This window comes from Gracilinanus agilis, chromosome 2 (genome assembly GCF_016433145.1).
Source record: "Gracilinanus agilis isolate LMUSP501 chromosome 2, AgileGrace, whole genome shotgun sequence".
In the NCBI taxonomy this organism is placed as follows: domain Eukaryota; kingdom Metazoa; phylum Chordata; class Mammalia; order Didelphimorphia; family Didelphidae; genus Gracilinanus; species Gracilinanus agilis.
This window is the reverse complement of record NC_058131.1, coordinates 379,913,301-379,936,235: the sequence shown is the minus strand read 5'-3', so window position 1 is coordinate 379,936,235 and position 22,935 is coordinate 379,913,301. Positions and strand designations below refer to the sequence as shown.

The 22,935-nt window shown below is 39.8% G+C and overlaps 1 protein-coding gene across 1 annotated transcript in view; it reads right to left on the bottom strand.

Annotated features, from left to right (window-relative positions):
- Positions 1-22,935, bottom strand: part of ATP10B (ATPase phospholipid transporting 10B (putative)) — a 158,731-nt gene that overhangs the window by 35,117 nt on the left and 100,679 nt on the right. The window contains exons 10-14 of the mRNA XM_044659845.1: positions 12,178-12,369; positions 10,221-10,815; positions 9,039-9,148; positions 7,562-7,688; positions 4,540-4,724 (exon numbers count right to left, since the gene is read on the bottom strand). Of these exons, the coding sequence (XP_044515780.1) occupies positions 4,540-4,724; positions 7,562-7,688; positions 9,039-9,148; positions 10,221-10,815; positions 12,178-12,369 (1,209 nt within the window). The remainder of the gene's footprint in view (positions 1-4,539; positions 4,725-7,561; positions 7,689-9,038; positions 9,149-10,220; positions 10,816-12,177; positions 12,370-22,935) is intronic.

Genomic DNA, 22,935 nt, shown 5'->3' with positions numbered 1-22,935 from the left:
TTCCTCCCTTCCTTTTTCCTTCCTTTCTTCTTTCCTTCCTTCTATTATTGTTAATAGTCAAGTTCTTTACCTATATGTCTTGGATAGCTATTAGTGTCCATGAAACTTTAAGAGAAAACAGAGATGTTGAAATAATTAAGTGACTTGGTCACATTCACATTATGAGTATGTCATAGAGTGGGCCCTAGAACTCAGTTCTGTTAGCTTTGAGTTTACTATCCTACTAGACATTTGTATCACCTCATGCTTTCTCCAAAAGCATGTTTACAATAATCATGGTATTTATGTAAAACTACAAAGTTTGAAAATTTACATAAATAATACAATTTGCTCTTTATAACAACATCATGATTTAGACACTGGAGGTATTAGTGCCCATTTTATAGATAATGAAACTAAGACCCAGAAAAACTAAGTGGCTTGTCCATGGTCATACCAGTTAGTAAGATTTAGAGGCCGGTCTTCCTGATTCTACTTCTAGCACTCTAGCCCCAGTGTCAGATTGCTAAATCTTTTCCATTGGTCTGCCATGCACATCAGCACTGAGAAAATGTTGAAACACTGAGAAATGCTTTATCACCCTACAATCATTTTAGTCAGGTCTGGGCATGAACTGAATGTGAAAAATTACAAATAGTCCAGAAGGAAGGAGAGAAAGAGAGAGAGAGAGAGAGAGACAGACAGACAGACAGACAGACAGACAAAGACAGAGAGAGATCCTTCCATTTTTGGGGTACTTAAAGTTAGAAGGTTTAGCTGATTACATATAAAACTCTTTTTCAGGGAGATAAATGATCTGGGTAAATTAAAGATTCAGATAGTTTGTTTTGTCTCTTGCCTGCATTGTATTATAATTACATGTTTGTCTTTTTGATAATTAAATCCCATAATATACATATCTAGAGGCTCACAACTCTGCAAAGTGTAACTTAAATGATACAAGGTGGGATCATAAGTGTACAGCAAAACGTTTAGTGTTCCATGAACCCATCATTCCTGATGCAATCTGTTGATTGAATTATTTCCCTTTGAACAATTTTTAGCAGGAATGGGACTCTTCTTACTATAGAACTGCAGAATATTAGACTTGAAAGAGCAGTTGGAAGTCAACTGGTCCAACTTCTCATTTTATAAAAGGAGGACACTGAAGCGCAGAGAAAGTAGCTTTTTTCAGGATCATACAGGTAGTAGAATATTTTTATGTCTTTCCACACCTTGGATTTCACTGGTATGAAAATCCCTCAGCTGATTCAGAGTAGCAAATTGCATCCCATCTGTAAATTATAGTTTTAGAGACTCGCTGAGGGCACTGAGAAGTTACCCAATCAGAGACTGGATCTGAATCCAGGTCTTGCTAATTCCTTAATCTGTTATATCTCTTTGTTTATTCATATGCAGGCACATAAGGTGTCTTGCAGTTGTTACCTGGATTCAAAACTTTTCAAAGGCAGCGATGGCGGCCTATAATTTTTGAGTTATTTCCCCACACATGCAAGGATAGGCACCAGCACGTTGTGGTTGCTTAGTATTACTGTTTTCAGCACGACCTAGAAATATCCACTTCTTCAGCCTCACTGTCAACATTCTGGAGGACTAATGATTCATTTCTCATCTGTCATTTTTGTTGTCATCTCATGCAAGGTATGTGAGTGGGCTGTACCAGTGGGTAGGAGTCACTTGAAACAGCCCCTATTTTTTGATTCCCGATGACTCGCCAGGGGAGCTCGTGGCATCATCCTTGGTTTGCCTAGGTCATTACTTCTCAAAGCTAACTCTGTGAGCCCTGAGACAAAGCTGGACTCCAGTGTATACCCTATCTTTCTTGGAGGCTCCAAATGAATTTATGTTTGCTTTGATCATATTTTCTATTTATTTTTGTGTAATCATATTATTTCCTCTAATGGAATACAAGCTTTACTGGGCTTATATGCTATTTCTTGCCCACAATATTCCATCTTCTGACCTCAAACATTTGCTCTTCTTCCTCCTTGCTCCTGACATTTCTGTTCCCTGACTTCCTTCAGAGCTCAGCTCAAATCCCATATTCTTCAGGAGGTTTCTCCCAGTCTTACCTGCTGTTAGTCATTTCTTTCTAAGGTTATCTTCCATTTAATCTCTCTAAATCTTCTTTATGGGGCAGTTAGGTATCACAGAGGATAGAGTGCTGGGCCTGGAGTCAAGAAGAACTCATTTGAGTTCCAATATGGCCTTAGATATTTATTAGCTGGGTGAACCTGGGCAAGTTGCTTAACTCCATTTGCCTCAGTTTCCTCAATTTTAAAATGAGCTGCCAGAGGAAGAAATGGCAAAGCCCTCCAGTGTCTTTGTCAAGAAAACCCCAAATAGGGTCATGAAGAGTAACACAATTGAAAAAAAACAAACGATTGAACAACACATCTTGTTTATATATCATTGTTTGAATGTCATCTCCCCCATTGGACTGTGAACTCCTTGAGATAAAAGTATGTTATTGTGTTCTCCTTTCTTTGCCTCCCCACTGTGCTAAGGGCCTGAAACACAGGAAATGATTAATAAGTTCTTGTTGAAGGACTGACCCAAATTCTGATTTCCTGCTTCCAGTATCACTGCTGTTATGGAAAATATTAGATGGTCTCTGTTTCTTGAAGTGTCAAGTCCAGTCCTTTGTTTAATAATCATTTTTTGAATGAATAATAAACATAGGTAGAATTGAGCTTGAATACTGCCTCAGACACTATATGACTACAGGCAAGTCACTTAACCATTCTTGGCTTGTTTCCCCATCTATAAAATGGGCACAATAATAATACCTGCCTCATAGTATTATTGAAAGGATCAACCAAGACAACATGTAAAGAGCAAATATTAAAGCACTACTTCCATTTTAGCCATTACTATTACTGCTTCTGCTGTCATTAATATTATTATTTCTCAGAGAACACCTTGGAGAGTACTGGATGGTCTCAGTAGATTCTACATGACTGACCTGGATGTGGGTGAGCTCAGTGACAATTTTCTTTGAGAAAGACGAATCCAAAAACATTCTAGGTTTTCTGGGAAAACATTTTGAGTTTAACAGACCTGACACCAGCTCTCTCCACTACCCCCACTTTTTTTCCCCTGAGGTTGACTCACATTTTTAAAAGATGTCCTCCTCCTCCTCCTCCAGGTATCACCTGGAGGGAAATTATCATTGCAAATGAAATTTCCATTTCAAGCAGAGAAGGCAAACATCAACACTATTACAGGATCAAGCACTTAAGCAAGCTGCAAATTACTTTCTTTCATAAGCATAATATTAAAATCAAAGATTTTCTGAGATTATTTTCATTTGGAAACTTCATTGTGGTTTAATCTAATCATATAATAATCTATGCATCTGATGGGAATACAAATGACTATTCCATGTTGGTTGGGGGTGGGACTTAGACCTTTCTCTTGCAGTAAATTTTCTGTGCTTGTTATTCAGCAGTTTCTTAGTAGAATGAAAACCAAATAGATCATCTCCCCAATCTAGCCATAGACCAAATTGTGAGTGGTTCTTACTTATTCCCAGCACCTTCCCATCCACCACCCAAAACTATTACCCTTTTATTTTTCCCTTTGAGCATCTACTTGTGGTATCATAGAATTTAGACCTGCAAGGAATCTTGGCATCTGTCCAGTCCAATTTCCATAGTTTATAGGTTTTAAAGGAAATTAGGGTTCAGAGAAGTTAAATAACTTGCCTGAAGTCACACAAACAGAAAATAGAAGAGGTTGGGTTCAAACCCAGGTCCCTTGGCTTCCAATTCAGTGCTCTTTCTACTCTATCATTTTCCAGGTGCCAATGTCCTCTTGCTGCAGACTGGCTGCCCAGGACCAGCCCTCTGTCAGTATTTTATCTCATTTTGCTTTCCCCTTTCCATCAAAACTTATTCATTCTGGGTTCTGTTCTCCTAGGTCTCATCTTTCCTCGAACTAATTTGAGAAAATAATTTGAGTTGAATTAATGGGAGATAATTAATTTTCCTCCTCCTCCATTTACATTTGAGTATATGTGCTGCCCAAGCACATATATTTATATTTTAACAAGGGTCTAAAGTGCTTTATCTCATGGAATTTGGTAACCCTGGCATTTCAAGAACAAAGAAAAAAGAAAGCTGGAAGATTATATAATGAAAAGAGCATTGGTAAGGGAATCAGGAAATTGGAATTCTTGTCCTGTCTGTACCACTAACTTGAGGTTTTAATGACCTTGGGAAGGTCATTTCCTATTTTTAAGCTGTGTTGGTCTCCATCTACAAACAGTGAGTCTTGAACTCTAAGGTCTCTCTGGTCCTTTTCATCTTTGACATTCTGGTGCTAAGGTCCCTTCCAACTTTGATATTCCGTTCTCTAAGGCCTTTTCAAGTCTGGACATTCTTTGTTTTAATAACTTTTCTATTTTAAATTTTCTCTTGTAGGAATTTGGGAGTTAGGAGCATCCTTTTTGCTGTCCCTCAAATCCCACCGTAGTGCCTATTCTCTTTTCTAAGGTGGACTCTGGACTTAGAAACTAGGTTCCTGGTCTAGACGCACCTGACTCTCTGTATTAATGGTATAGACCATGTCTCTCTGCTCCAGAAGTTTACAGGAATGTGCAATATTGACGGCCGTTTCCTGCTTGTCTCCTGTCAAGACCCAGATTTGGACCCCTGCCTCTCGCAATGCAGCAATGGTATCTGGCACTCCTTCTTGCAGTCGATCTTCAATCCCGGTTGCTCCTGGGGAAGAGAAGAGAAAGGCTAGGTCACCTATTGGGGATGAGAGCCAGGACTTTAATTCCTTAAGCATAATCATCCTGTTGAAATCTGCCCTCTTAAAATGAAGACCTAAAGCAGAACTGATGCTGCATTTAGGTGGTAGATAATGTGGCTGGAAGGGGGATACTAATTAGGTAGGCAGATTCCTTATATTCTTCGTATTAAGCTTAAGCTCAGTTTCCATCTTCCCTGAACATACAACAGAATTTTGAACAGTGGCTAAATGATTCAGTGATCAAACAAACAAAATCTGCATTTAAATTGAGGCTTTTCTTTTTTAGACCAAAGGCTTGGCTACTCATTTCACTCACTGCCCAAGCGGAGCATTTCATTCTATTTAATAATCCAAAATGACAACTCGTTGGCAAAGGAGTGATGCTAGGAGCATGCTGAACAGATAATTTCCTGTTGCAGGACCTTACATGAATGCAATAAGAGCAGAAGAATGCAGTTTTACAGTGTGGCTATTTAATGGAGTGAGAGTCTCTCAGTGACAAGTGGAAACCTTTTCCCAGCCTCAGTCCTCTTCCAGCTACCTTGAGGGAGGAAAAAATGATTTCTTTGAGGAAATGTGTTTGCTTTGGATAGCCGGCCCAAATGCAGAAGTAAACAACTGTGTGAAAAATTACGGTTCTTGCCTCATCTTTTCCTCCAGGGATCAGGCAGAAGGAGTAAGACTTTGAAGATGATAAAGATTAAAGTAGGAGGAAGGTGGAGGACGTGGGGGGTAGAAGGGAGAAGGACATTTATTTGTGTGAAGAAGAAAATGAAACTTTTTCACCAGGGAGACTGAAAGAGCTTTCATAGCTAGATTATTTGCCAGATTCTGACAAGCTGTATTATCCCTCTCTCAGTCCTAGTTTATGGGAACTTCTCACCAGTTGGCCTAGAAAACAACCCCTCTTAACTATTCCAGAGTCCAGTCCTGAAAAATGGGGAAATATTATTGAAAGGGATATAAGGTCTGGTGCTATGAAAGGTGCCATCAGAGCAGAGCCATAAGTAGGCATTGTGCCCAGGGCAAGTAGCACAAAAGGCTCTCTCACTGGGAGGTGTGGGACTGGGCAGGAAAAGAGACTCCAGGACCAGAGTGCAAGTGTGCTTCTGGGGAGGCTTCTCCAGGGTAGGGTAGGGGAAAGAATTCATGCCAATGTGCCATCTGCTAGCTTCTTATTTTAATTAATTTTATTCTTCTTAAGTAGGTACTAAGCTCTATTATTTCTGAGTAGCTGAAGGACATGAAGTGGTATCAGGGCATCCTCTAAATCTGGCACCCTTGAGGCAAGTCAAAAAATATTTATTGAGTGCCTTCTATGTGTGAGGCACTATGCTAACTACTGGAATACAAATAAAGTTTAAAAAAATTCCCACTCTCAAAGAGTTCAAAGGAGGAGGGAACTTTCAGACAGCTAGGTACAAACATGATGAATACAGGGTAAATTGGGGATAATCTCAGAGGGATGGAAATAAGGAGGGAAGGCTGTTAAGGAGACCTGGGAAAAGTTTCTCATAGAAAGTGGGACTTTGGCTGAAGCTTGAAAGAACCCAGGGAAGTCAGGAGGTAGAGATAGGATAGAGGATGGATAGATTTCCAGACATGAAGGAACAGCCAGTGAAGATGATCCCAAGCTGCAGATCGAATATTTTCTGTGAATACCAGACAGGATCCTGACTGAGTCACTAGATTACAGAATACATAGAGGGGTGGTAGGGAAAGATAGGAAGAGGCTAGGTTGATAATGGATTTAGATGCCAAATGGAGGATTTTATAATGGATCTTGGAGGCAACAGGGAGTCCCTGGAATTGATGGAACAGAGAAGTGACATGGTTAGATCTGTGCATTAGGAAGAAAATTTTGTAGCTGAGTGGAGAGAGATAAGGACACCAACCAGGGAACTGTTTATATAGTCTATGAGGTGTGCCCGGACCAGGATAGTGGTAGCATCTGTGGAGAGGAGAAGGCATATACAAGAAATATTATGAAGGTAAAAAATCAAAGGGATTTGGTAACCAATTAGGAATGGGGGCAGGCAAGATGTTTATCCTATCCAATTGCTTGCTTTGAATATATTTGTCCCATTAGACAGCAAGCTCCTTCAGGGTAAGACTTGTCTTTTCTTTTGCCTCTTATTGCCTGCCTGATGCCTGGAACCTAGTAAGCACTTTAAAAAAAAAGTGTTTCTTGAATGAATTAACATTATAACAATCAGAACATTAATTCTGAATTGACAGAATTAAAATTATGCATATTAGGGGAAATCAATTAATTTCTTTGGGCTCCAGGGTCCTCATTTGTGAAATAAGACAGTTGGATTACATGGTTTCTACATTCCCTGCTTTGACATTTTGTTTTAAAGTCCCTCCCAGCTTTTGCATTCTGTGTTCTAAGGTCCTTCCCAGCTCTGATCTTTTAGGCTATGAAGTCCCTCCAAGCTCTGACATTCTATTTTCTAAGGTCTTTCCTAGCATAAACTTTCTATTATTCTATGAGTCCAGAGAGACTCTGTCCAAGATAGGGAATAGATTGAGCTTTGAGGGAGAGGTGGACAGGATCCAAGGTAGCCTGGCTACATGTATTATATAATATTCCCAAAGGGAATTCCTCAGAAAGCAAAATGAGCAGAGCTTGGATTGGTATTTGAGGTATTTCATTTGTGCCAAAGATTTGCAAAGGTCTCCTGGGAATGAGTTTTCAATTTATATCTATTTAAAGTCTTGTTGCTATCAGAGCCAAGAACTCTTTTTACAACCACAATATTTCTCTTTTCTCATCCGATAATGACTTATTTTTAGTTACCCAGTAAGGTGAGTTGAGTCTCTAGATGCTGAGCTGTCTCCATTAGGAGCTCATCCTGGTTGTCAAGGGATGCTTCAGCCTCCTGTCGGAAATTGGCCCACCTCTGGAAGTCCTCTTCATTTAAGACCTACCGGGCAGAGAAGGAAGTTATTTCCAGACTTCGTTCTGTTGTCACAAACCCTGAACTGGGCTAGACTGTGCTATGACCTCCTACACTCACAGGTAAGCTGCAAAGTCAGATGGAGGTTTGTCTGACCTCCAGGTCCTGATAGGGACAAGACGACTTTCCTGGTCTATTCTGCTGCCCTCTGGGCTCATCTGCAATTTACCCTGTGTATATCATCTATGTACATAGTTTGCTTGTTGTGTCCCCCATTAGAATGTAAGCTAATTGAGGGCAGGGACATTTTACTCCTGTCTTTGTATCCCTAGCACTTAGCACACAGTCTTTGAACATAGTAAAATCTTAAAAAATTCTTGTTAACTGTTGATTTTTACCCCCTCAGACAACCTCTTCCTCCTCAAAATTATTATCTAACTTTGTACCCTTTATTTAACACCTGCCATATTCAGTCGTAGGCAGCTGGGTGGCACAGTTGATAGAATATTGGGCCTGGAGTCAGGAAGACTCATTTCCTGAGTTTGATTCTGGCCTCACACACTTACTAGCTGTGTGATCTTGGGCAAGTCATTTAACCCTATTTGCCTCAGTTTCCTCATCTGTAAAACAAGCTGGAGAAGGAAATGGTGAACCGCTCCAGTATCTCTGCCAAGAAAACCACAAATAGGGTCACAAAGAGCCAAATATGACTGAAGGATAAATGAATAACTGTTGTTGAACCACAACACATTTAACTTTGTGTGTTTGTTTTGTTCTTTTCCCCCCATTCCCTGTCCTGATTAGGCCATAAGCTTTTCAAGGACAGGGGTAATGCCTTATTTAACTTTGTTGCTTTAGCATCTGGCACAGAGAAAAGAAGTTTAATGAATATTTGGTGGATGAATGAATAATGAAATGTTCAATTAATTAATTCTGGTTCCAAGCAGCTGGGGAACTAAGGTGTCTATTCTGCGAGCAGAGTACCAAGGATGATTCTTTAACACTCATTCATCTTCATAGGTTGTTGTTTGAAGTCATTAGATCTAAAAATGACTTCTCTACCAATTATTTATTCAGTTAATCGATAAGTACATTTTGAGTGCTTATTGAGTCTTTAACACAGAGCTCAGCACTGTGGAGGATACAGAAATTAAAGTCATAGGTCCTTGGGACTTAAGTTAGGCCTTGAATGACAGGAAGGATCTGAGTAAAGCAAAGGGAAGAGGGGTTTCAAAGGACTGAAATCATCAAGGGAAAATTGTCTCAGTGCTCTCTGATCTCCACAAATAAAGAACAGCTGAAGGATCACCCAAGGTCACCTAGTTTTATACTATTGTGTAACTGTATGAGAGCAACGAGCAGAAATGTTCTCTTTACCTTCTTGGCAATGCAGAGTGTTCGTAGCCCGTCTCTTGCATACCAGTCGAGGTGTTTCTGGGTCTTGGCTCTGATTTTTCTCAACTTCTTTTCTGCAACAGGGTCTTCTGCTGTCAAACAGTGATTCCCAATACACGGTCAACTGCAAATTTTGGGAAATGTCTCACCTCCCCAACTCAGACTTGGTAAGGATCCTTGCAAACCTCTCCAAGGGAAATAATTCCTTTAGCTTCCTGCTCTCTGGAAAGTCTTACATCTCTGAACCATCACGAAGTCCTAGAAGTCACGTCCTCTTAGGTCCTCACCTCTCCTGGATGCTGGCTGCCTTTTTAATGTGGTAGCATGGATTAAACTTGCCAATTGTTTTAAGCAAAGGTTTAAGCACTAACATTCACTCCTCACTCATCCTGATCATTTGTCCCTGGTCACAGTTTGCTCTGCAGAGAAAATGGGGCTGCCTCAATAATTCTAAATCTTGTCTGGAATCTGCTGTCTTAGGAGAAAATCAGTCCCATAGCTGTCTTCTTGTTAGTAATCAAGACAGTGGTTGCATCATAATTAATGCTGTCTCACATTAGCCTCTACTACCAAGGGACTTGGAAGTACTTTGTTGTTTCGAGAGAGTTTATTCCTCTTTTTGAGGGAATTTGGGAAGAAATGAGAAGGGGATTATTTCTGTTTTATTGGTGAGGAGATGAAGGTCTGAGAAAAGGGAAAAGCCAAAGATTTTCAGGGTGAGGATTAGCACCCTGACAGCATGATATGGTGGGCTTAGGAAGCCAAGATTCTGACTCTTTTGCTAACTACCTTTGTGTCCTTTCAGCAATTCCCTGAATCTGGGCCCCGAATGAAGGAATAAGATTTCATGATCTCCAAAGTCTCTTTCATTTCTGTCATCTCTGCCTTCTAACAGAGAGACAATGTGCCATAATGGAAAGAACCCTAAACTTAGTGTTGGCAGACTTAGGGTTCAAATGCTGGCTCTGATACTTACTATCTGTGGTCAGTCTATTTCACATCATTGAGCCTCAGTTTCCTCATCTGTAAAATGAGGATAATAATACTCATACTCTCTGTTGGGCTATCTGTTGCATGTGGTTCATTCTGAACTTCAGATTAGTCCAACGTTTCTCTTTAGTACTTTGAGATCCGCATAGGAGCTTACACTGGTCATTAAGTTACCTTTGGCAGGGTCTTCCAGCAGGTCCATTATGACCGAGTCAGCTCCCTTAGTATAGACAATGATCTCGCCAGTCAAGGGGTGTCTTACAATCACTGACATCCTCTTCCTAACTGAGTCAAAACCCAGGGTGTACAAGAGGTCAAAGGTGAGAAGCGTCCCCTGCGGCAGGCGCACGGTCACTTGCTCAGGAGTCCTGGACACCAGGGTGAAGTTGTAGGCCCTGGCAGCATGCACGAGGGCAGCCTCATCGGGGCTCTCGGCCTCGTAGCAGAATTCTGGCTCCGGTATCACTGCGTCCAGCACGTCTTCCAAGGAGGGGCTTCCAGCCCCCAAGGGGTCTTGCTTGGCTGGGACGTCTTCCCGGGAGCCGCTCTGGTAGCCCACATCTGTGGAATCTCCACAGCTCTGAGTGGACAGGTCATCTTGCTCATCCAAATCTTCAGTGGTGGGGTTTGGCCCCAGGCTTTCCCCAAGGTCCGAAGGAGCCGAGGAAGAGAAGGACTGGCTGAGACTGGAGAGTTTGAGCCTCTGGAACAGCTGGTGAATCTTCTCTAGGGATGTTCCCAGGGACTTTATCTGCGGTGGGATGGTGACCTTGACATGAAGAGCAAAAGCAGAATGTTACATTTTGGGGGGAAATAACACCGTCACCCACAGCAGATGGAATAATGAGGCTGATTAAAAAGGTCTTTTTCCTCCAAGTTCTAATTCTGCTGCACTCTTTGTTATTTAGAGCTTATTTTTACCTATAATTATATTCTCCAGATCTCTTGCTGGATAAACTGAGAGCATGACTATCATGCAACCTGGACAAGTCACTTTTTGTCTCCTAACCTCAATTTTGTTGGCTAGAAAATAAAGGAACTCAGGCAGTTAGGTGGCTCAGTGCAGAGAACCAGACCTAGAGATAGGAACCTGAGTTCAAATCTGGCCTCAGACACTTCCTAACTATGTAACCCTGGACCAGGCACTTAACTCCAAATGCCTACTCCTCACTGCTCTTCTGCCTTGAAACTGATACTTGGTCTAGGTTCTAAGACAGAATGTAAGGGTTAAAAAAAAAAGAAAATAGAAGAGTTGGTTTTTATAATTCCTCCAAGCTTTAATGTTCTGTGACTTTGTGCCCACAGGGCAGATGGCCTCTCCCTTGGAAGAGTTATAAAAATAATTTATAGTACAAATGTGTTGTGTTTTTTCTATAACATTACTTAACACCCAGTAGGTTATATTACCTCTCTGAGTCTGTTAATTCGTCTCTAAAATGAGTCTAATGGTGTCTGTTCTGGGAGACGTTAATTGACTCATTCAGGGCCATACGACTTGAACTCTGATCTTCCTGACTCCAAGTGCAGTACTCTGTCTACTAGACTACCAAGCTTCATAATCAGAGAATGTGAGAACTTAGAGGAAGGGAAGAGAATAAACATTTATATAGCACCTACTACATTCTAGGCATTGTGCTGAGTGCTTTTATAAATAATACCTTATTTGATCCCCATAATAACTTAATTGCACATATAATATAATTAAATAATATACTATAAACAATAAATGCACATATAATATAAATAAAATAATTATTTTATATACAATATATTTATATATTACAATATATCATCATAATAAATGTTATGTATATATAAAATATAGGTGCTAAAATTATCCCCAGTTTACAGCTGAGGAAAGTGAGGTGAATAGATTTAAATGACTTGCCCAGGGTCACACAGCTAGTAAATGTCTGAGCAGGATTTGGACTCAGATCTTCTTGACGACTCCAGGTCCAGACCTCTTTGTGGTGCCTCAGATAAACCTTTTTATTTTATCCCTGACTAAGCTTAGGAGAAGTGACTTGTTTAGGCCACACAGCTTAAAAGTAGAGCCAGGACCAGACCGATGTCTCCTGCTTCTAGACAGGTCTTCTCTGAAACCCTCCCACATGCCCTCATGACACCTTACCCGCTGCCTGGGTTCTGTGGTTGTGGAGACCATGACAGAGTTGCAGATGGCCAGTGCAAGGAAGAAATCGGTGATGGAGGAGCCAGTGGAAAAGGAAGGTTTGGTGACTTTGTGTGGTGTCAAGGTGTCCAGTTTCAAGGCAGCATCTTTCATCTTTGTCAAGAGACCTTGGTCTGGAGTCACATCCTTTTCCTGAAAGAAAATCATATGAAAGAGAATGTCTTAAGTAAATGGATGGCAGGGAAATGTGCTTCCTGACAAGGGTTTTGGCATCAGTAGGTAAAAGCAAGTGCAGAATGTGAGAATGAAAATCTTTTCTCTAGACTTGTTCTGACCCCAAAGCTCCCAAACCAGTTGCCTATTTTTACTACAATATATTCCTTCGTTCTACAATTACTTTTTTTTTAACTGTGCTAGGGTTTAGGCCTACTCCCACTTTTTTGATCAAATAATTTCAAAGTTGGAAAGGACCACATTGACTATCTAGACTGATTCTTACCCCCAAAAGATTCCCCAAAGCAATATCCTTGATGAGTGATCATCAGCTTCTTTGAAACCTCCTGGGAGAGGAATCCACTATCCTTTCCCCCAGCACTAATACTACCCTGAAGTGTCCATTCCCCTTTTGGAAGCTAGGTCTTCTGGTGGAGTATTTGTCCCTCCAAAACACTACTGTGTAATCCTGGCAGTCAGATGATCAAAAAGCATTTATTAAGCACCTACTATGTACAGGAAATTGAGCTAAGTGCTGTGGCAAAAACTCTCATCCTTAGGGCAGAGGAGCAGCTCAGAAGGTACATTCCTAGGCAAGAAGTAGGCACTGAGTTGGGCCCCATTTTGTCATCCCATTTGCTCCCTGCAGATATGTTGGATTCCAGACAGGGCACATTTGTGTCTTCATTCTGTGTTCTCAAGTTGAAGGTGTGGGAAGCCAATAAGAGAATAGATAAAAATCTGAGACCCCTCTTTTGATACCTCTTATGATCCATCCATACCTTTTCTTATTGGAAAAACATTATAGACTTATTGAAAAGCTTTGAGTCCTTAGCAGACCAGCATCTTCTAAGTTAATGATTCCTCTCCTTGATAATTAAGAAGCCTGAACTCTAACAAACATTACTTAGATAAGACTGCATACTTAGATAAAAACTGGAGCCTTTAGTCTGAAATTTATTTGACCAGGTGCCTATAATCCAGGACTCAATTAGTGAGCATCTCCATAAAATATTTCTGCTCCTAGAATTATCCCCTACTAATTGATGGTTGGAATTTGGCCATTGTCTTGGTACTTATACCTTTACTCTTTAGACTTTAATGGGTTATGTATGATCTGTTACTCCTTCACAGTTGTGACTCTTTCTTTGTGTTCTTTGTTTGAAATCAGTGTATAATAAACTCCAAAGCCCACAGAGTTCAGAACAGCTTGGGCTAACCACTAGTCTAGTTGTTCTCATTTTCTTTCTCCTGCCTTAACAATCCTATGCCACCAACACCACTCAGGACCCCCAAACCATATAGAGGCTGGCCCCCTATATGGAGGGAAAGGGAGGAAACCAAGACAGTTCAGGCCCCCCTCGACTCAAAAAAGACAGGCCCACGTATACCTTCCTCTCCCTCCCAGGGTCATGATGAGTTGTAGCTGTGGCTCGATATTTGCCACATGGGGCCTTGTATTATAATAGTTAACTTGATATAGTCTTCTCATCTTCCTAACAAATATTTATAGTTTGACAAAATGGCCTCTGAAGACCCTTCTGGGTTGGAGATTTTGTAATTTGTTGAGTTTATTCTTGTACCCTGAAAGATATTGAAAGGATCACAGTTTTTCTGCTCAAGATTTATGGAAAGACATGAACAAGATTTCATGAGATAAGAAGACATGGAGGAATTGGTACATCCGGGAAGACAGAGCTCACGTGGATAAGATTATGGACCAATTAAAGTATAAGTACTCAAACTTGGAAGCTAGGTTACATAGAAGATAGAGCACAGCTCCTGGGAATAAGAAGACTTGAGTTCAAATTTAGCCTTAGACACTTACTAGTTGTGGGACCTCTGGACCATTTAATCTCTGTCTACCTTAGTTTCTTCTTATGTAATATGGAGATAATAATGGCAACTACCTCTTAGGGTTATTATGAGGATAAAATGAAAAAAATAATTTGTAAAGTGATTTTCAAATCTTTAATCATTGTGGAAATATCATATATTTATTTTAAACTGTATAGATTCATGAATTAGATTTCTAAAAATTTCAGATGATAACTGTGTGAAGTTGGGCAAGTTAAATAATCTCTCTTACTATGAGTTTCCTTATCAATAAAATGGAGTTAAAATCACTTTAAACAAAGGGTTGTTGGGAGGTCAAACAAGAAAATATAAATAAAGTATTTTATGTGAACCTTAAAGCAATATACAAATGTTAACTACTGTTATTATTTCCCTGTTACCAATCAATAACCAATTAATCAAAGAACATTTAAGTGTTTAGTAATTATTAATATTAAGTATTAAGTAATCAGAGAACATCTATTAAGTACTTCCTACATGCCACACACTCTGTAAGGCACTGGGAATATAAAGACAAAATTGAAACAACCCCTACCTATTCTCAAGGAACTTATGTTTTATTGGAGAAGTCAAGACATAATGATAAGTAAATACAAAATAATTATAAATAAAAGATAAATATTTTCGAGGGTTAGGTTCATGCAGCTGGGGTGGGAGGAAGATTATGATTAATATAATTTCTTTTTGATTCCTTATCAAGGCATGGAGAAGATACTACATTCTTAAAATGTATGCGAGAAGAGCATAATCTCTGGTAGATTTTACTGAGATGGAAACATTCTGACTATGGACTTGCTGATAGATTGTTTTTCAAGGACAAGACTTGTTGAGTATAAAGCTTTCACTTAACTTGAAAGCCCAAAAGCTTGCCTGTCTGATATCTCAGATAATTTTTTTAAACCCTTACTTTCTGTCTTAGAATCAATACTGTATATTAGTTCCAGGACAGAAGAGTGGTAAAGGCTAGGCAATGGAGGTTAAATGATTTGCCCAGGGTCACATAGCTAGGAAATATCTGTGGCCAGATTTGAGCCCAGGACCTCCCATCATTAAGTCTGGCTCTAAATCCACTGAGACAGCTACCTGCACCCTTCAGATGACTTTTTTTATAAGCCATAGCAATATAGAGCACCATTGAAGAGCTTTAGGTGAGAGGATCTGAGATTTAGAGCTAGAAGGGTCCTCAGAGGTTATCTATTATAATCTGCTCCTTTAATCTCCCTGGGCTTGTTTTCTGATTTATAAAAATGAATTGTCCAAAAAAGTAAGCAAGCACCAGAGGTAGATTTGAATTCGCATTCTCAAAATCCATTGCCAGTATGATATACCATGATGTTTTCTATTTTAGGTGTTAGCAGGCTAGTGGGAGAAATTATTTTGAAGTATAAGACTTTCTAGGTGCTCCACATGCTGGCAGTCACAATATTCTACTTTTTCCTAAGGTCAGTTGGCCTATTCCACTTGTTTTGTCATGTTCAGATAGCTACCAATATAATCTAGCCAATAATATTCTTTCCACTTTTGTTCTGAGGGACAGGTTTAGTTACTATCATAGGGAAAAAGACTCCAGTATATTTGATAGGAGGATCCTTTGAAAGACTAAGCATTGAGGTACCCTATATCTAAACTCTTGGGGATTGGGCCTCAAGGTTCTGGCCAGCACTTCCTCAGGACATATTCTCGCCACACCATGAAACCACCTTGAACAACTTCCCAATCACGTGTAGTTGCCTAACTGGATGGCTCAGAGGCTACTCAGTCTGACAGTCAGACTGTGGTATGTGGAAAAAGGAAATCATCCTCTTCATCAAGGCAGATAACTTACTAAATAAGCACTATATACCAGGAACTGTGCCAAGCCCTAGAGACACCAGAACAAACAAGCTAGGCAGTCTACATCCTCAAAGATCCTACAATCCGAATTGGCGTAGGATAGGAAAGAGTACATACCTTTTTATTCTCCTGGCATAGCTAGAGACTACTACTACTATTAGTACTATTGCTAATATGACCACTCCTTCTCTTCCAAGTTACCTAGATCACAAACCACTTAATTCTGGCATTTTTGATGCTGTTGAGAGACTCTAGTTCAAAGTCTTCCAGTATCATGTCAACTTGCTATTTGTTGGAGAAAGTTTACATGGTAAGAACTTGCAATTTAATTCAATTACTATTCACAAAATGTCTAAGAGCTTTAGGTGAATTCTGGTGCCCTCTTGTCCTCACTTCCACCATTGAACACAAAGCCCATGTTTGAACTCCATCTGGTTTGGAAATTTTCTTTTTTTCCATTGTTTGTATGGAGTCTGCTTGTTGCTGTGCAAGAAAAAGGAATCTGAATTTGGTTTCCAATTCCAGTTTCCAAATTCCAAATTCCAAGGACCAGGAAGCTTTAAAAGTCAGGAAAGAAGCAAAATATACCCCCATCCATGGGGGAAACATCTTATATGAAAAAAGGTGGGGAATTTTGAACCAGAAGAACTCAGTATTTTTTCTGGCCCTAATAAGAACATAGCCTGGCAAGATTTATTAACAGCACCATCAGGCCTGAGGTAATGATTAATACAGGGGGTTGGGCAATGTAGATGGCTGTATATGTAGGTTACCAATCTCTTCGATCCAAATTTTTCTGTTTGGCACTTAAATTCTTTCATAATCTGACTCTGACCTTTCTTTTTTGGCTGTTTTCTCATCACTCACACTCATTCTATGTTTGTACCAAACTTTAAGGCCTATTTTACTCAAGATTCCTTGTCTTGTCTCAATCCTCCGTATCTGGAATGCTTTCTCTCCTCATCAGCACCTTTTGGAATCCCTAGTTCCCTTGAAGGCTCAAAACGAGTGCTACCTCTTATTAGAAACCTTTCCTAATTTCCTTCACTTGGTAGTGTCCTGTTCCTTCCTGCTTTCTGTAACTTCCCACCCTGACCAGAGACTTCATATTTATATTTCATGGATTTGATTCATCTGTATTCCTGTTTTTTTTCCAAAGTAGAATGAAATCTAATTTCTTTCTTTTCTTTTTGTTTTTAAACCCTTACCTTCTGTCTTATAATCAATACTAGGTATTGGTTTCAAGGCAGACGAGTGGTAAGGGCTAGGCAATGGGGGTTAAGTGACTTGCCCAGGATCACACATCTAGGAAGTGTCTGAGGCCTGTTTTGAACCCAGGACTTCCCATCTCTGGGCCTGGTTCTCAATCCAATGAGCCACTCAGCTGCCCTCGAAATCTAATTTTTGGGGACAAGATTTACTCCATTTTTGTTCAGCCTATGGAAAAGTGCTTGGCATATAATGGGCACTTAATAAATGCTTTCTGAATTGGACCTGGAAGATATTGGAATAATTTAATTTAAAAAAATCAAGCAATGGGCTAAAAATTGGGGATACCTTTTACTTCTCTTTTCTATTCCTCATTCTGAGGAAGCTCTGGGTATCCCTATGTTTTTCTGGTATGGGTAGAAAGCATCAGAAGTAAGGGAAGGCCACGGAATAGTTACTGAGTGAGAGCTAGAGCCAATATGTACATTTTGTGTGTTGAATTTTTTGGCCTGATTATTATGGAAAAGAATTAGCAAGTGGGCAGCTAGAAGGCTCAGTGGATTGATAGCTAGGCCCAGAGATGGGAGGTCCTGGGTTCAAAACAGGCCTCAGACACTTCCTAGATGTGTGACCCTGGGCAAGTCACTTACCCCCCCCCCCCCATTGCCTAGCCCTTACCACTCGTCTGCCTTGAAACCAATACCTAGTATTGATTATAAGACAGAAGGTAAGGGTTTAAAAACAAAAAGAAAAGAAAGAAATTAGATTTCATTCTACTTTGGAAAAAACAAAAGGAATACAGATGAATCAAATCCATGAAATATAAATATGTTTGAAAAGAAAAGAATTACCAAGATTTCCCAAATTAAACAAAAGATGTCTGTTTAAAACAAGAAATTAAAAAAAACCCTAACAAAATAATCCAAGAGGCCTGGAAAAGGGCATTTTATTTTCTATGACAGTGCTTGTAAATATTGGCCCAATACCTATTCCCTCCTGGAAGTACCAGGACTTTAGTTCCCATAGGCATACATATCAATAAACTTTACAGCAAGGCAATGAGAAGATCTGTTCTTTAGAGGAGAAAAGGGTGGTAAAAAATAAAACAAAATGGGAGGCTTGTCAGAACAAGGGACACCTGCTAAACAGGAGAGGCTCTCGGTCTCTAGAAAGTAGTAATTGGCACCCCTGGGGCCTGCCGATTTTGAAAGACAGGTTGTGACTAAGTACCCTCTTAGAAGGTTAAGGAAAAGGCATCAAAGCAAGAGTGTCACCTAATGACTGAGTCAAGGCTGGGCTCCAGCCAGCGGGCAGATGGATCCAGAGAGAAGAGAGCAAGAAACCCGACGTACCCAGTGGGCTCACTACAGATAATAACGATAGGAGGAAAGATTCCCTTTTCAACTGCACTCCTTAAGTAGGTTAGCTTCTACAAGGCGAGGGCTGAGGGGGGAAAGGACAGCCAAAGTCTGAGGGGCTCCTGGGAGACCCACTTAGCAGCCGCAGGCAGAGACCTTGGCCCCCATCCTATTAATTCCAAATGCTGCTAATACAACCAGGGACATTCGTAGAATGTTTTCAGAGGCTTTGAAAGCTCCATATATTATATAAAACACTCCATTTACATATCACAACACCTTCTTCAGCGAAACCCTCTCAACTTGTACTTTTTAAATGAAGTTCATTGGGAGTCCAACGAAAATGGAATTACACTTGGGGCCTTGTTCTGCTTGGAGAAAAAGACCTCAAAAGGCACTTTTTACCCTCTTTTCATAAATACATTTGCATAGTGTGCTTTGATTTTCAAAATACTTTCATATCCATGACCGGCCACTCTAATTACTCTCTACCTATAGTCCATCTCTGAGCTCTGGGCCTTTGTAGAGGCCTAGAATGCCCTTTCTCTTCATCTCAGCTTCCTGGAATTTCTGCTTCCTTTAAAAAAATCAGCTCAAGTACCATTTCCTATCTGAGGTCTATCCCCATATCTCCCCATTAGTGTCCTCCCTACTAAATTATTTTGCATTTACTTATTTGTGTATAAGTTGCTTACTCCAATACATTGTATGTTCCCTGAGGGCAAGGGACTGTTTCCTTTGTATTTCCTAACCAGTCCCCTGGACTAGAAAAGTGATTTCATCAGAACATCCTCTACCAATGTCAAACTACACCTGCTCCGCAATATATATAATCTTAGAGAATTGACTGGGGCACCAAGAAATTAAATGACTTTGCTAAGGGTTACACAAGTGGCATATGGCAGAAGCAGGGCTTGAATGTGGATCTTCTTGCCTCCAAGGCCAGGCTGGCACATCCTAGGTTTTAAATGAACATTTGCTGAATGAATGAATGAATGCCTCTCATCTGACCTTCCTGTAACCCACCGAGGTTGAATTCACCCACTGGGGTGAATATTCTTGTTTCATTTTACAGATGAGTTACAGATGAGGAACTTTCTGGGACCAGGAGTTTCAAGGCAGGTGTTATAATAAGCCTCATCAGAAGTTTCCTCTTTTCTTTTTCCAAAACAACAACAACAACAAAAAAAAACCCCAAATAATGAGTAAGCAGAGGAACAGAGACTTTTTGTTTCTTTATGCCACACAGGTGGGTAGCAGAAAGAGCATCCCAACGAGCAGGAGCATCTTGACTGCTTTTCCTTCAGGTACAAAAATTGGTCAAGTGACCCCTGAATTTTTAGGAGGCTGGTGAAATATTATTTTGCAGGGAATATTTTTTATTAAACCTACCTACCTATCCAGCCAATTAGAGTTGAGTTTTGTGTGAGTCATTCATCTGTCATTTATAGTTTCATTCTTTCTACTTTTCCTTCCTGAAAGAACTTGGTTAGAACTTGTCATCCAAAACTGCCTGGAGGCCCGGTCCTGGTGTAGCAATTAAAATGTTCTCTGGAGCCTTGAGAGGCATGGTTGGTTAATAAACAGGTCCCTTGCCCCTGCAGTTCATAAAGGACTCGAGTTAGAGTGATGGGCTGTTATTCCTACCAGGTAGGAATAAATAGATTTGTTGTGAGAATGAAATGCTTTGGGGTTAAGAGGGAGAGGAGTTTTATCCTCCTTTTCAGCTGGAGTGTTGGGTGACAGTGAAAGATACTTAGATGAGAATGGATGAAGGCAGAGTCAAGGAGAGGGGGAGATGGGAGAAAACAGCAGCGAGAGCTTACACTGGATCCACTGTTGGCCTTCAAGTCTGCAAGTCCTGACTTGAAATCTGACCTCAGACATTTACTAGCTGTGGGCCCCTGCCTCAGTTTCCTCATCTGTAAAATGGGGATAATAATAGTGCCAACCTCACAGGCTTGCTGTAAAGAGCAAATGAGATGATATCTGTAAAGCATTTTGTAAACCTTAAAGTACTACGGAAATCTTGGTTAGAAGTAAACTTTCCCTTCAAAGGACCCTCATGGGACCTTATTTATACATTTTCTGAGTGCACTATTCCATTTTATTTTGTATTGCAACTATTACATATGTCTAATCTTTGAGGTGGCATGGCACAAGGGAGAAAGAGGACGAGTTCAAATTCCAGCTGTCATTTATTACTATGTAAACTTGAGAAAGCTAATCTCATGTTCTTCATCTGTAAAATAAGGAAGTTGGACTGGATGGTCCCTGCAGTCCCAGCTCTTTAAAACAAACAAACAAACAAACAAACAAACAAACAAACAAACAAACAAACAAACAAAAACAGTCATGATTCCTTTCTAGACCTGGGTAGACTAAGGAAGGTATGGACTTTGACAGATTTATTCAACTTTGTATCTTCTCTGAGCCTTGCTGGGCACTTTCACTCAGGATGCTCAACAAAAATTCATTGGTTGACTACTGGTGATAGTTTTTTATTTAACCATTAAGGTTGTTCTCATTAAGGTTGTATTAAGTATAAAACAGTTCAGAAGTCAATCAACTTTGTATTCATGTAGAACACTGGTTAATCCTCAAGTTCTCATTAAGGTTATATTAAGTATAAAACAGTTCAGAAGTCAATCAACTTTGTATTCATGTAGAACATTGGTTAATCCTCAAGTTGAAGGATACAAACAGATACACTTTTTCTTCAGTGGGAGTCAGAAAAGGGCTAGGTGGGCACAGTCCCTGTGTTTTTCTTTTGCCTCCAAAACCTAGGGGTCCTCTATGCTGAATAACATTTGTTTTTGCTTTCTGCCAATACAACAAAGAGGGTGTTTTGTATCAAAATTATGTTTTTTTCTCTCAATTTCTATTGGTGAAGCAGCATGGTATTAGAAGTCCTACGCTGGGAATTAGGAGCTGACTTTGCTACAGCTTGGTATGGGACCTGGAGAGAAGCTCTTCTCTTTCCTAGGCCTCAGTTTCCTCATGCACCAAGTGGGGATAAACCTTGTCCCATCTACCATTTAAAGTTGAAACTGAAATTTGACATGATGTATGGATCTTGAAAAGCATAAAGAGCTACACAAATACAAGTTATTATTACAGATACTCAGAAGATCAGAGAAAGTAAGAGCATGGCTAAGTGGCTAGAGATGTGGAAAATCAGAAAGATGTGGACACAAGAACTGCCTCTAATACATATTGACTTTGTGATCCTGGGCAAGTCATTTAATCTCTCACTGTCTCAGGCAGCTCTCTAAAACAGGGGCTTTAAATTTTTTTATTTGGCATCATGGACCCCTTTCTGGTGAACATATGAACTCTTCAGAAGGTTTTAAATGTATAAAATAAAGTACATAGGATTATAGAGAAAATCAATTAAATTAAAATACAGTCATTAAAATATTTTAAAAGGTTCATGGATAATCAGAGAAAGACTCATTGCTTAAGATTATATTGCAGTACAGGCGTTGATCAGCATGGATAAAGGGAGTTTCCTCAATGGTTGTTATATGTCTTCCCTCTGAGGTTATCTCTGAATATCCTGTTTGCACAGAGTTGTTTGCATGTCGTTTCCTCCATTAGACTTTGAGCACTTTAAGAGCAGGGACTCTTCTTTTGCCTTTCTTTTCATCTCCAGAGCTTAGCACAGTCTCTGGCAAATGGTGGGTACTTAATAAATGCTAGTTGACATGAGTTTTCCATGACATTTTTCCAATGAAATCACAGGTTTGGTTTCAAACAAAATAAAAATACAGGATATAAGTATCTAGGATGTCATAGAAAATAGTCCTAGGCCTGCTATGTTCCGTACTCATCTCTGCTTCTTAGAATCCTGATTTTCCTTCAAAACTCTTCTCAAATGCCACCTCTAACATAAGTCCTTCCTCATCTACTTTGTATATATTTGGCATATATATATATATATATATATATATATGTTCTTCCTCAGTAGATTTTAAGTTCTTTGAGGGCAGGAGCTATTTCATTTCTATAAAATATATTTAATAAATGTTTGTTCATTGAGTGAGGGAATAAATAAATAAAGAACATTAGAACTAGCATGAATCTTAGAGAGGATTAAATTCAACACTCTTATTTTATGAGTGAGGAAACGGAGACCTGGAGAAATAAAGTGACATGCCTAAGATCACAAAATTAGTTAATGGAAGAGCTTGATTTAGACCCCAAATCCCTTCTCAGATCAATGCTCTTTCTTTTGTAACAAAATCCTTCCTTCCTTCCTTCCTTCCTTCCTTCCTTCCTTCCTTCC